Genomic DNA, 11,964 nt, shown 5'->3' on the forward strand with positions numbered 1-11,964 from the left:
ATCTTTTGAGGATTCACATGTATCTCTTGTGTTTTCTGGTGGTTGTAATATGGCAAGTTGTGCTTTTCTACTTTGTATTTCCTCTTCTAATGGAGGCTGAAACTTTAAATTAATGGAATTGTTGTTTGACCAAAAAAAAAAAAAAGAAGAACATTTATGCATTGAGCTATTCTTAGATTCCAAATTTCCAATATTAACAAACTAAGCTCCTAGACTCTCGTGTCTATCCATCCATACATCTCAATAGCTTTGAGTGAGAGCACTACTAAGGATCTGAACACGTGATCAAGTGTGTATTAGGCTCTAGAGAAAATATAAATTACAGTTTTTGGTTGATGTGCCCCAAATGTATCTCGACTCGTCACCTCCTTCCTCCACGTTGCCCTGGTCTTGGACCTGGGTTTCTGGAAAACTGGATTCGCAAAATCTTGGAATCACGTTCCTCTTCATCCATTCGATAGCCTGTCAAATGCATAGCGTTGACAACATGTTGATGAAGACATAGAGTATATTACAAGAAACAATGCACCATAAACTCAAGATGTGTACGACCTAATAATCCCAATTTAGGAAGCAGAGAAGCATCTTAGTTACCTTGCAGGGCGTTACGAGCAGTTGCTGCACATGCAGGATTTTCAAAATCAACGAAACAAAGAATAATACGATCTCCATTCCTCTGCATAAAAATTAGAAGAAAATAAACCTCTGATTAGTAAGTCAAAGCTAATGAAATTCAGGGACGATTTAGTTTCAACAATGGTTCAAGTTAAAAACAAGTGAATCTTACGTGCTTTGAGTCTTTGGTCACAAGTCTCACTTCTTTATATCCCGGAAAAGGCCGAAATATATCTAGACATATAGTTAAGAACAGTGAACCGCTCAAACATTCTTCAGCGACAGAACTTAGAAAAAAAAACGAATCATAGAAAATATAGGATACGAGCTACTTCCCTCATTGAGCAATCAGAAGGAAGACCTTCAACAAATAGAGTCTTGGATGCATTGGGAGGTAGACCAAAACCAATATCTCGAGTACCATTTGGCCCAAAATATGGAGGAAAAACTCCACCACGCCCAGGCATTAGCTCACCACCCATGTACAGATTGTCACCTCCTGGTCTTCCCATGCCACCAACACCATTAAATCGACCAAGTCCTTCAGATGGGAAAGGAGGCGTTTGCTACAAAACAAGGAAGAGTTTCAGTTCGTTGCAAAACAAAACAAAACAAAAAAGACAAAAGTGAATATAGGAATGTACCACTCTCCGCTGGTGGTAGATGTCATAATCAGAGCCAATAGTTCTGGTATCATTTACTGAATGAGGGATACCTCGATCATGACCTAGATAAGACAAGGCGAATAATCAAGTTAACTTACACATTCATAGGTATAGATAGTTAATGGATCCACAAACCTATGGACATAAATCTTCCGAACACAAAACATTGATTATCTCTGTTTTAATAACATAGCATCAAACGTAACGAACAGATCAAAACTCCTATGATAGTAGCGCAGAGCAAGCTCATTTGTAAGTTTATAACTCGTAAATTCAAGTCAAAGATGCAATCTTTAAGACTTATAACAGGTGGAAAGATGTTCAATGTCTACCTGAGACTCAACACAACAATGCCCACTTGCAAAGTAGCTCCTTAAAGTGTACAACATTGTACAATCCACAAACCGAGCGGTGGGGAGGAAAAAAAAGGAAGACACTTTAGCATTACCCAAGTTAAAACGAGGACGTTTCAGAGGATCACCGTCACAGTGGGGGATGGACGACGTCGGAGACTGATGCTGTCTCTGGTGATTACCGTACGTGGACGGCGACAAAATCAATGAAGCGAGGAATTCCAAATCTACAAAAAAAAAAAAACGTTTGGTAAACTAGAAAGCCCAATCAAGAATCAAAGAAAACATTTGTTGAAATCAAGCAGAGTTCACTGAAGAAGAACGACGAAGAAACCTTGTGGACTGAACGTAGAAGTTAACTCCGTCCATAACGAAGAGGACCTTGGAGATAAATTTGTTGGTCGTTGGTTAATTCGGTGTTGTTGATGATAATGTTGATACGTGGTCTCTACGTCACCCGCAAACCCTAGTCTCGGTTTAGTTTTCTCCAACTCAGCACACGTTTCCATCGCCGGAGATTCATCGAACGCTTGTGACGTGTAGTTTGGTGCTGACGTGTACAGAGGAGTGGAGGATGGGGGTTTGCCTGGGATATATGTGATCACGGGACCACGTAGCCTTGGCGCTTGCCACGGTTCTTGTTGGTGTAACGGCGGTGGTGGTCGTGGCAGTGACTGATACGACGGTTCTTGGGTATGTAACAGCGGTGGTGGTCGTGGAGGTGGTTGCGGTAGCAGCTGCGACGGTTCTTGTTGGTGAAACAGCGGTACTGGTGGACCTGTTGGTGATGGCGGTTCTTGTTGGTGTAAACGTGATGGTGGTGGTGACTTCTTCATGATCTTGTTGGAATCTATATCTTTAAGGATTTTCAATGGAGTTGGAGGGAGATATGTGATGTGAGTGTGGTGATTGGTTTTAGTGAAGAAGAACAATTAATGTCAATGATGATGATGTGATGATTAGGGGGAAAGGGTGGGTGCATGTATGTAATATGAGTTTTCTCAGATGCGCATAAATTAAAAGAGGAGAAAGCAAAAATGTTTTAAATTAATTAATCCAAAAACATAAAACTAAAACTATATGAAAATTAGTATCGCAATTCATTAGGACTTTAGTTCTCGGTTCATACGGTTTACTCCCTATACGGTTTACATATATGGAAATGAATTCGATACGGTTAACAAAAATTCTCACGTCACAGTTTGATATCGGCTCATATTCTTTTACTCCTCACGCACGTCGACAAAAACATGTTTCCTAAACCTGTTTCAAATCCTTAATTGTCTTTACAAGTCTTAGGATCTCTATTCTAGAAGATTCACCAAAACCTGTTTCCATCGTTTGTATCTCCTTTGGGATCACAGTCTTGATACTTCTGTCCTCGGTTTACGTTAACCATTTTCCATCAGATGTGACTTATAAGAAGAACGATCTGGACAACGATGTGTATCCATTTGCCAATCTGAAAAACCTCGTGATGGTGGCTGGACGCTCTGTTTATACCAGCAGTAACTGCGGTAAAACCGATAGAGAGGAGTCTTGGTTCTTGGAGTCGTATCAGAAGCATCCACTGCGACGTTCTTGAGTCATATAGAGAAAGGCGTTGAAGCTGCAGGGAGAGATGATGAGTCTCTGCTTCTGTTCAGTGGAGGAGAGACTCGTAGAGAAGCTGGACCTCGCAGTGAAGCTCAGAGTTATTGGGCTGTTGCTGAATCCAAAGGATGGTTCGGTGAGTCCAACTACTAACTCTGCTCTTTGTTCACATGTCCATCAAAGTATAATGTGGTTTTTGTGAATAGGTAAGGATGATGTAAGGTCGAGGGCGTTGACTGAAGAGCACGCTACAGACAGCTTTGAGAATCTTCTCTTTAGTGTTTGTCTCTTCAGAGAGCTCACAGGGTCTTACTCTTACCCACACAACATAACAGTAAAAGCCTCTCTTGCTTACAAATTTGAACATAAAACTAAGTAAAAGCCTCTTTGATGTTTAACTGGTGGATGATCAGGTAGTGAGCTATGATTTTAAGGAGGAGAGATTTGCGCATTTGCATCGTTCAGCAATGGGGTTTCCAGAATCAAGATTCTTCTACTTGGGGACTCCAGCTTCTCTTGAATCCAAAGAAGATGCTCTAAAAGGTGAGGCTATGGTTAGAGCTCAGTTTCAAGAAGATCCATACGGATGTGTTGGTTCGCTATGGCGTAAGAAGCTGAAGCGTGACCCTTTCCACAGGACTATACCTTACCCTGATGGTTGCCCTGAGATTAGAGGGTTGTTCAGGTACTGTGGCTCAACACCCTTACCCTGGCTCTCTCCCATGGAACTGAGCTAATACTAGACTTAAAGAGTAGTAACTGATGTTTTTTTGTTAGTTTCGCAAAAGAGAGAAACTTAAGAATATCTGTATTTCACAAACTGAGAATTCAAACTGTTATCTTTGTATACATTATGACATATCTATAAAATAAAAGATCTCTATATATTCAAGCTTTTAATCATCCATGTTCAATAAAAGAAAACAAGGACACAAATTAAGAAAAAATTGTATGAGTAGTTAGTTATTACTAAAGCAACAACCAGCAGCTCTGTCTCAAAAGGGTGTGTTGTTCTAATTGTTGGGTTTGGAGGAAGAGGACGACGACTTCCTGGTTCTTGCAAAGTCAACCAAGTCCTTAAAAAGGATATCCTCTGGTTTGTCATCTTTCTTCGGTGGTGGTGTAGCAGCTGAGGAGGTTGGATTCATGGAAAGATTCCTTGATTGTCCCAAGAGATCCTCGTAAGAGGACTCAGAGCCACTGCTTGAGCGTTGAGGAACATTACTATGCTGTTGCCTCTGGTTGGTTCTAACAGACATTGGTGGTGGAGCACGAGGCAACTGATCCGTTTGTTGGTGGTCATAAACTGGTTTGTTGAAGAAAGCTTGCTCAGGGGATTTGATCCGGGGAGCTGGCTCATCGAAAACAGGAGCAGAAGAGTCTCGATCTGATGAATGGGAAGTAGTTGAGGTTCCTTGAGGTGTGTAGACATCACCGCTGAGGAAGTCCATGGCACCAGATTCAACGTGTACTGGCCTCGTTGTTGGTGGTGGTGGTGGAGGAAGAATAGGGTTGAAGTTCCCTCGTGCACTTTCTCTTTTCGACCTGCAGATATGAACTTCGATTAATCTTTTAGGAATCCAAATGAAAATGAAGCAATGGATGGGGCATTTATTTACCTGTGAGAGAGCTGAGCAAAATCATCATCCGACTCATCATCATTGTCATGGTTGATGCTAACAAGCGGTGCAGTAGGAGCTGTTGCAGGAGGAGGAACAGAGTTTCCTTTCGCCTTATCATCGTGTTGCTGAAGAACACGCTGCAAGTTGTCGTTTAACGCCAATCCTTGACACAGAAGCTCCTCATCTCTGCCAGAAAAAAAAGAAGAAGTCTCTTTTTCAGTATTAACAGATTCTATCAAACTGAACAAAGAGACATGAGGGAACAAACGAATCCTTACGATGTAGTGTTGACCAGAGTCATTACACGTCTTTGATAATTACGGCATTGCTCTACCAAGTCAACTATAAGTTCTTCCTTCAAACCCTGTCACAAACATCAAACAACAGTCAAGTGTTACAAACCAGATCAAACAACAGAGCCACTAAATCTAGTCATCAAATATATATATCAACCTCGGGATGGTTTGGATCAAGAGCACCAAGCATGTCCATCAAAATATCAACTGATCCCTGAGCGCTTTGAATCTCTTCCACACTATAAAAACAAAAAAAGATACTAAAGTCTTTTAATATGGATTCATCCATTAGAACAGGCCTAGCAAAGTAGAGAGTGTACCTGAGAGCAGAAGCATCATCACTTTGCAAAGAAGCCTGAATAGCAGCATCTTCATCTGACGCAGCAGCAGCGGCCTGAGCAATAATGGGCTGAGTCTGAGGTGGAGTAAAGAAGGGTACACTGCTCTCGGTTCTAGGTGGGAACTCAACTCCAGCAGACTAAAAGTTTTCAAAAGGGAAATCAAAACTTTGACACATAATAATACAAATACAATTGTGTATGTATATACATAAAAGGCTTCAAGCAAGCTATATACCCTGAGTTCATTATAAGCATTGTAATACTGAGGGAACCTTCCACCAAAAGCCTCTTGCCATGTATCTAACAAACTAAGTATCTTCTCTCTTACGCTCAAGTCTGGCTGCATTAGGTGAGGGTTGGTAAATTTTCCAGAGTAAAAGAATTTGAGAAAAAAAAAAGAACTTGAGATTAAAAAAAAAAACCTTTTTCTTGACTATTTTGACCATATCAGGCAAGATATCACGGTCCACGATAAGCTGGTACACGCTCTCACCACAGTTCTTACTCAGAGTTTCCAATGCCTGCAACCAAAAAAACCGCCAGAAGTTAAAAATGGAGAGTCTACCTCCTTCTGGTATGATCATTGGTGTACAATGGGGCGCTTAAAAGACTTGTTGGGAGAAAGAAGTTATATTGATATGGGTATACCAGAAACTTGGACAGTAGCAGAAGTAATACAGAAGCATAGGAGGAGAAGGCATCGTGTGGTAATTTTGAATTTAGTGGAGGAAGAAATTGAGAAACTGAAATCTAGAAGGTTGAAGTGTATGGATGTTGCAGTATGGAAAAACAGAGAAGAGAGATACAAACCAAATTTCTCATCAAAGAGTACTTGGCTGCTTGTTCGAAAGGAACACATATTGCAACGATGGAGTAAGTGTGTTTGGTTTAAGCATGCCACGCCTAAGTATTCTTTTCATGCCTGGACAGCGATGCTTGATAGACTATCAACATGTGATCGTATGCTGAAGTGGAATCAAGCCATTGATCCTATATGCGTCTTGTGCAAGCAGGAAGGGGAGACAAGAAACCACTTGTTCTTCTCTTGTGCTTATTCAAGTTACATATGGCAGAAGTTGATTGGAGGGTTGCTTGGTACAAGATACACGGAGCGTTGGGAGGATATTATTGAGATAATGCTTGATCTTAGACAGGACCGGGTTAAGCTTTTCCTGATAAGATATGCATTTCAGGCAGCAATTCATTCGATCTGGCGAGAGAGGAATTATAGAAGACATGGTGATAAACAGATTCCGCATATGCTGTTGGCTAAAGTGATTGACAAGAATGTGAGAAATAGACTGTCTACTATTCAGCGTCAAGGAGACAAGAAAATGGAGAAGGGATTACAAGTGTGGTTTGGAACTAGATAAAATTTACGTTGTAGTTTTTATTTTTCATTAAGCTTCCTGTTACACTTGATGTACAAACGTTTTTTGGATGAATAAAATTTTACATTTATTCAAAAAAAAAAAAAAAAAAAAAAAAAAAAAAAAAACCGCCAGAGCATTTCAGGAATTGAGAAGATCAGTACAATAGAGACCGAACCAAGCCAAAAAACCTAAAGTCATTGTATAAAGGAACTTACATAAAGAGCTAGAATCTGCACTTTGGAGTTTTTGCTTGCTAACCGTTTCTTGAGCACCTTCACTGCTTCTTTTGCTTGACTACACAAACAAAAAACAAGGTCGAAACATTTATATAATTATTTTCAAATGTGATGATGGCAAACGATATGATATTTACCTAGGATCGAAGTTGATAATGTCACAGAGTTCAATGTTGATAGCCCAATCAGGACCAATCAGCATATCGTTTGTAGCTCTCTCAGCACAAGCAGCCGCGTTATTTGCCATTTCTCTTTCAATCAAAATTCAAGATTCCTATAAACACACAGGTTGAAACATCATCATTACATAGCTTGTTAATTCCAAACAGAACAAACAAGTTTGAAAAAGAGATATAAAAATATCAAAACACTATAATTCTCATCAGTGGGATCAGCCAGGACTATCACAATTCACAAACCAGATTTCGAAATCTAAGTGAAACGCTTTAAAAGAAAGTAATCTACCTGTATGTGGACGCTCTAAACTTAGAGAACAGATGATAGAGACCGAGCGAAGATATGTTGTGCGTGTCTCACGATCAAGTCGATATGAATAACAATTTCTCTGTTAAAAAAAAGGATCTAAACTTGTAACTCGAACACGATCGGACTTTTGTGCGAATGTATCAGGTTGTGATCATCATCAAGCCTTAGCCGTACATAAAATCAACTGCGACTTCTCTTGTTCTGCTGAAGATGCGAAGTTTGAGTTTTGTTTGGCTTTCTGTCTGAATATGCTAAACTAACAGCCGGTGACGGAAAATTAAAGAATCTTTGATTATTCTTTCCATTAATTGGTTAAATATAAGTATAGTTTAGGTCGTGTTGTAAATAAAGTAGAGAAGAGAAGAGAAGATAGGAATTGGTGTGTCTTATTCATTGAGTAATGTATCCTTTATATAGGTATACAATAGCTTGGAGACCAAGTAGAACTTGGTGAGCAAGTAAACTTAGGAATCAAGTAAATCTAGAACATTCCATAATAGACATCACACAATATTCATAACACTTCCCCTTGATGTCCATTATGCGTGTAAGATGCTATCTCGTTAAAAACCGAGATTGTAATGCCATAACCGTCTAGAGTTTGTAATGCGTTTGGAATACTGCCTCGTTAAAACCTTTCCATGGTAAACCCAAAAACCCAATGTGGTAAAAACGGGAAGCCATGGATAGGAAAAAGAGTACAGCCGCATTACTTCCCCTGAAGTGAACATCACTGAAGGCTTCTCAGTGATCGCATACCAATCTGCTGCATAAGCTTCCTGAGCGTGCATGTTGGTAATGCCTAAGTGAAGAGGTCGGCTGAGTTCTCGCTGGATCTGACTTAGAGTACCTTGACCTCTCCTTCTTTCTGAAGATCGTGGGTGAAAAAGAACTTGGGGAGAACATGTTTAGTCTTGTCACCCTTGATGTAACCATCTTTGAGCTGAGCTATGCATGGCGCATTGTCTTCGTAAAGAACGGTCGGCTCGTCTTTACCATCCGTGATCCCACATGCTGTCCGAATATGGTGTGTCATGAGTCTCAATCAGACACACTCTCTGCTTGCTTCATGGATCGCCAATATATCCGAGTGATTGGATGATGTGGCTGATATAGTCTGCTTGACTGATCTCCATGAAATGGTCGTGCCTCCATATGTGAAAACATAGCCGGTTTGGGACTTAGCACTGTGTGGATCGGACTGGTAACCTGCATCAACAAAATGCTTTCATGATATTCATGGTCCATTAGGATCATATGGTTTATCTCTCTTAGATAAATTCGACCATGAATGTCTTTGTATGTCCATGATCTGTCCGGATCATGACATCATTCATAATCCATCCGGATTATGTTCTTGTCCACTATATATCTTATTCATATCCTTTGACCAAAACTCTTTATGAACTTTTAGTATATGTCCACGGCCTGTTCATGAAGTGGCTATTGTGTTATAGTTTGAAGTTTAATCAAAACTAAGCCACTTTTTGGTCAATAGGACGTTCCTCTCACTTGGATGGTTTAGGTCGGATTTAAGACCTAGAGGAACTGGTCGGAACAAGCTGGATGGGATGGATTGGTCGGGACCAATGATGATTAAGGTCGAACTAGGTCGGACATGATCCTAGTCGGTATTTTTCCCTTTGGTCGTGAATCTGATGGATTCTCAGACCTTTTGATCAATCTATTCTTGGTACGTTGGATCATAGATCCCAACATTCATATACGGCTAATGATCTCTACTATAGATCATCGTAGTCTCTTCATAGCCTTTCCAAGAATCAATCATCTTAATCATCCTTTCTTTAAGTATAAACACAAGGAATATATTGACTACTATATGGACTGATTTGAAACGTTCTTATAGAACTTTCTACTAAGCATCACTTAGTCTTATCATATCGTGTGTATGCAGCTGCATTTCAGTCCATGAACAACGCAGGAACGATGTTGTTCTATGAGAACTTCTTTCTCATCTTTCAAGGTATCTTATATTACCTTTATATCCAGTGAGATATCCAATGTCTACTACATCTTTCTTAGATGTCAAGATTTCGATATTGGGTAGTAGCATTCACCACATTAGGAATTTATTTCCTTGTTCCTTAGTCCCTGTGAGTATCCTTGTGTGATCAAGCCATTCCATTGAATGCTTTATGTAGCAACATGTACGACCACTTGTCTGTACTTTCATGTTCTACTGCTCACGATTTTCTTTTCCTCACAAGACTCATCTGTTCACTGGTTAGATGGCGTCTCACTTATGTATTTGGCCAATACGCCCATCTCATACATTCTTTGGGTTTAACTCCACGTCTCATTCTATGAGTACTCTTACGTGGGTTAGTGATCCTCGCATATCTCTTATGCTCAAGTGCTTTCTCTTTATCACTTATGAGTGTGTGTATGTGTCGACACCTTATATAATGTTCCATCGCGTTCTATCGCGTTCTAGACATGATACAATCGATTGAGATTTTATTATTATCAGGATCATTGAATACTTTGTAGTTTGCAAGGCTACATTGTATGATACCTGTACCTTAGGACCGGCCGGTCTTATCTCATTGTCTAGTTTGGTTTCTCTTTCATGAACCCGGATCTATCATTATGAGCACCTTATCTCTTTCTATCCGAGGTTCCTTATATATGGAACATACTTGTCTATCTTGTATAGACTTCTACAGCAACTTGATTATGTCTCTACTAGGACATTTATATAGTGGTGCTAAGCTGGTATGACTTAGTCATTCTTTCGGGTCTGTCTGGCTATCATTCTTTCTTTGTTTATGGACGTCCAGTACATATATATCTGGTCCGAGGATCTTTGCCAAGACTTGGATGGTTAAAACCATTCCACTTTCACTTTCTATTTACCAGCTTATAGCTTTCTCCATGATGTTGGATAGTCGGATTCATCTTGTATGTAATCCGTGTACCTTGGCCACAATATGATCACCTTTGTTTGGCTCATGGTCTCACTGAATTCGTGGGAGAAAGATCATGTTCTCTTATCCAACATATATTCCCGATTTTCATCTCATCCTTAGATGAGGTATTCCATCCTAGATGGCACATAGGTATGTGGTGGTTTATTCATAGACTCTTAGGATGGTCTATATCTGGATTATGACCCTTTATCATCTTTAGACGGGAATATCTATGCTCACTTTATATGGCCTGATGTATCTTATCTTTCATACATGTATTCTTGTGGTGTACCCAAGCTTATAGACTTTTGAAGTCTCAACCTTATAGGTTATGCCTTATACGGCCAAGCTATAATGCCTTATGGCCTTCAGCCAGGCTTATCATGTTCGGTTTTATAGTATGGTCATGGACCACACGGAGTGTTTATTCTCCCCTCATGAACATGCTATAAGTACGTTTGTTTGTCCTCACTTAAACGTAATGCTTGGACGGTCAGCATGGTTTTAGACCATGATACACGAATTTGTGGTCTGGTCATGATCACGGGTTTTGTTCTCACTATCCTCATGATCAGATTATACTTTCGTGTTGCTTGGAACAATGAAGCCTACTGAGTTTCCCTTGTGTACATGTTTCACAACGTGAGATCTTATGGGATAACTCTTTGTGCCTTATTAATCAAGTTCAGACCAGGATGGCTAATCCGGTCATGCCATAAAGTGTATAAATTCGTTGGTGAACCTTACTGGTTACCTAGGCTTTTATGCCTTATCACACTGATCCTTAGCATAGTATTAGATCAGTAGGGAGAATGTAGTCTCGACCTCTTTTATATGTATGCCTTTGGCGATTTTCATAAGCTAAAGGAACATTTCCTTTTTCTTTGCTTTGCCCATTGGTTATTATTGAAACCATTTTGATGTGGCTTGTAATGCCATTTCGACCTTTACTCCCTCCTCGACCATGATTGGATCTACAACCACGGTTATTGTGGTATCCTTGTCCACGGCCAGTGGGGATTTTGGGTCTTTCTCAATGGGTCTTAGGTGATAAATTTCGTGCCTCTTAAGGCCATGCCTTAGGCGTGGTGGTCTAGACATACTCTTCTCGAGTTTTCATTCTCATTTGTGTCAAAAAATATTTTTCAAGCAAATCAATCAAGATAAAAGAAAAACTTTTATTTAATGCTATGAAATTTGAATGACAAATTATATTTAAAAAAAACACCAAATCATAAGTATGAAATCAGAATGTCAAAAGGCTTAACAATAGCCGGCCAGTCCATAATAACATCTTGGACGTGGCTCACATTTGGTTCTCTATTCAATGAATAAACCAATCTCATCATCTATATGAGTCCACCCGAATTTTCTTTTCTTAGCTTCTTCAGCATCACTGTATAATCATCTCACATTGATACTCGGCACTTATCTCCATAACATAGTCGAGTTTG

The 11,964-nt window shown here is 39.8% G+C and overlaps 2 protein-coding genes and 1 pseudogene across 2 annotated transcripts; 1 reads left to right on the forward strand and 2 right to left on the reverse strand.

Moving 5' to 3' along the window:
* Window positions 1-1,573: 1,573 nt before the first annotated feature.
* On the reverse strand, window positions 1,574-2,469 carry LOC108833838 (pollen-specific leucine-rich repeat extensin-like protein 1). The gene is made up of 2 exons (XM_018607233.2): window positions 1,968-2,469; window positions 1,574-1,860 (listed from the first exon to the last, which is right to left on the reverse strand). Exons 1-2 carry the CDS (start codon window positions 2,467-2,469, stop codon window positions 1,574-1,576), a joined length of 789 nt encoding a protein of 262 aa, XP_018462735.2.
* Window positions 2,470-2,795: 326 nt separating this feature from the next.
* Window positions 2,796-3,958, forward strand: LOC108833834 (uncharacterized protein C57A10.07-like; annotated as a pseudogene).
* A 130-nt stretch (window positions 3,959-4,088) lies between these two features.
* On the reverse strand, window positions 4,089-7,799 carry LOC108833836 (TOM1-like protein 3). Its single transcript, XM_056991772.1, has 10 exons — window positions 7,560-7,799; window positions 7,232-7,368; window positions 7,074-7,152; window positions 5,908-6,006; window positions 5,721-5,825; window positions 5,465-5,622; window positions 5,302-5,383; window positions 5,127-5,212; window positions 4,846-5,034; window positions 4,089-4,771 (listed from the first exon to the last, which is right to left on the reverse strand). Exons 2-10 carry the CDS (start codon window positions 7,339-7,341, stop codon window positions 4,240-4,242), a joined length of 1,440 nt encoding a protein of 479 aa, XP_056847752.1. The 5' UTR covers window positions 7,342-7,368; window positions 7,560-7,799; the 3' UTR covers window positions 4,089-4,239.
* Window positions 7,800-11,964: the final 4,165 nt, after the last annotated feature.

Source organism: Raphanus sativus, chromosome 8 (assembly GCF_000801105.2).
Source record: "Raphanus sativus cultivar WK10039 chromosome 8, ASM80110v3, whole genome shotgun sequence".
Lineage (NCBI taxonomy): Eukaryota > Viridiplantae > Streptophyta > Magnoliopsida > Brassicales > Brassicaceae > Raphanus > Raphanus sativus.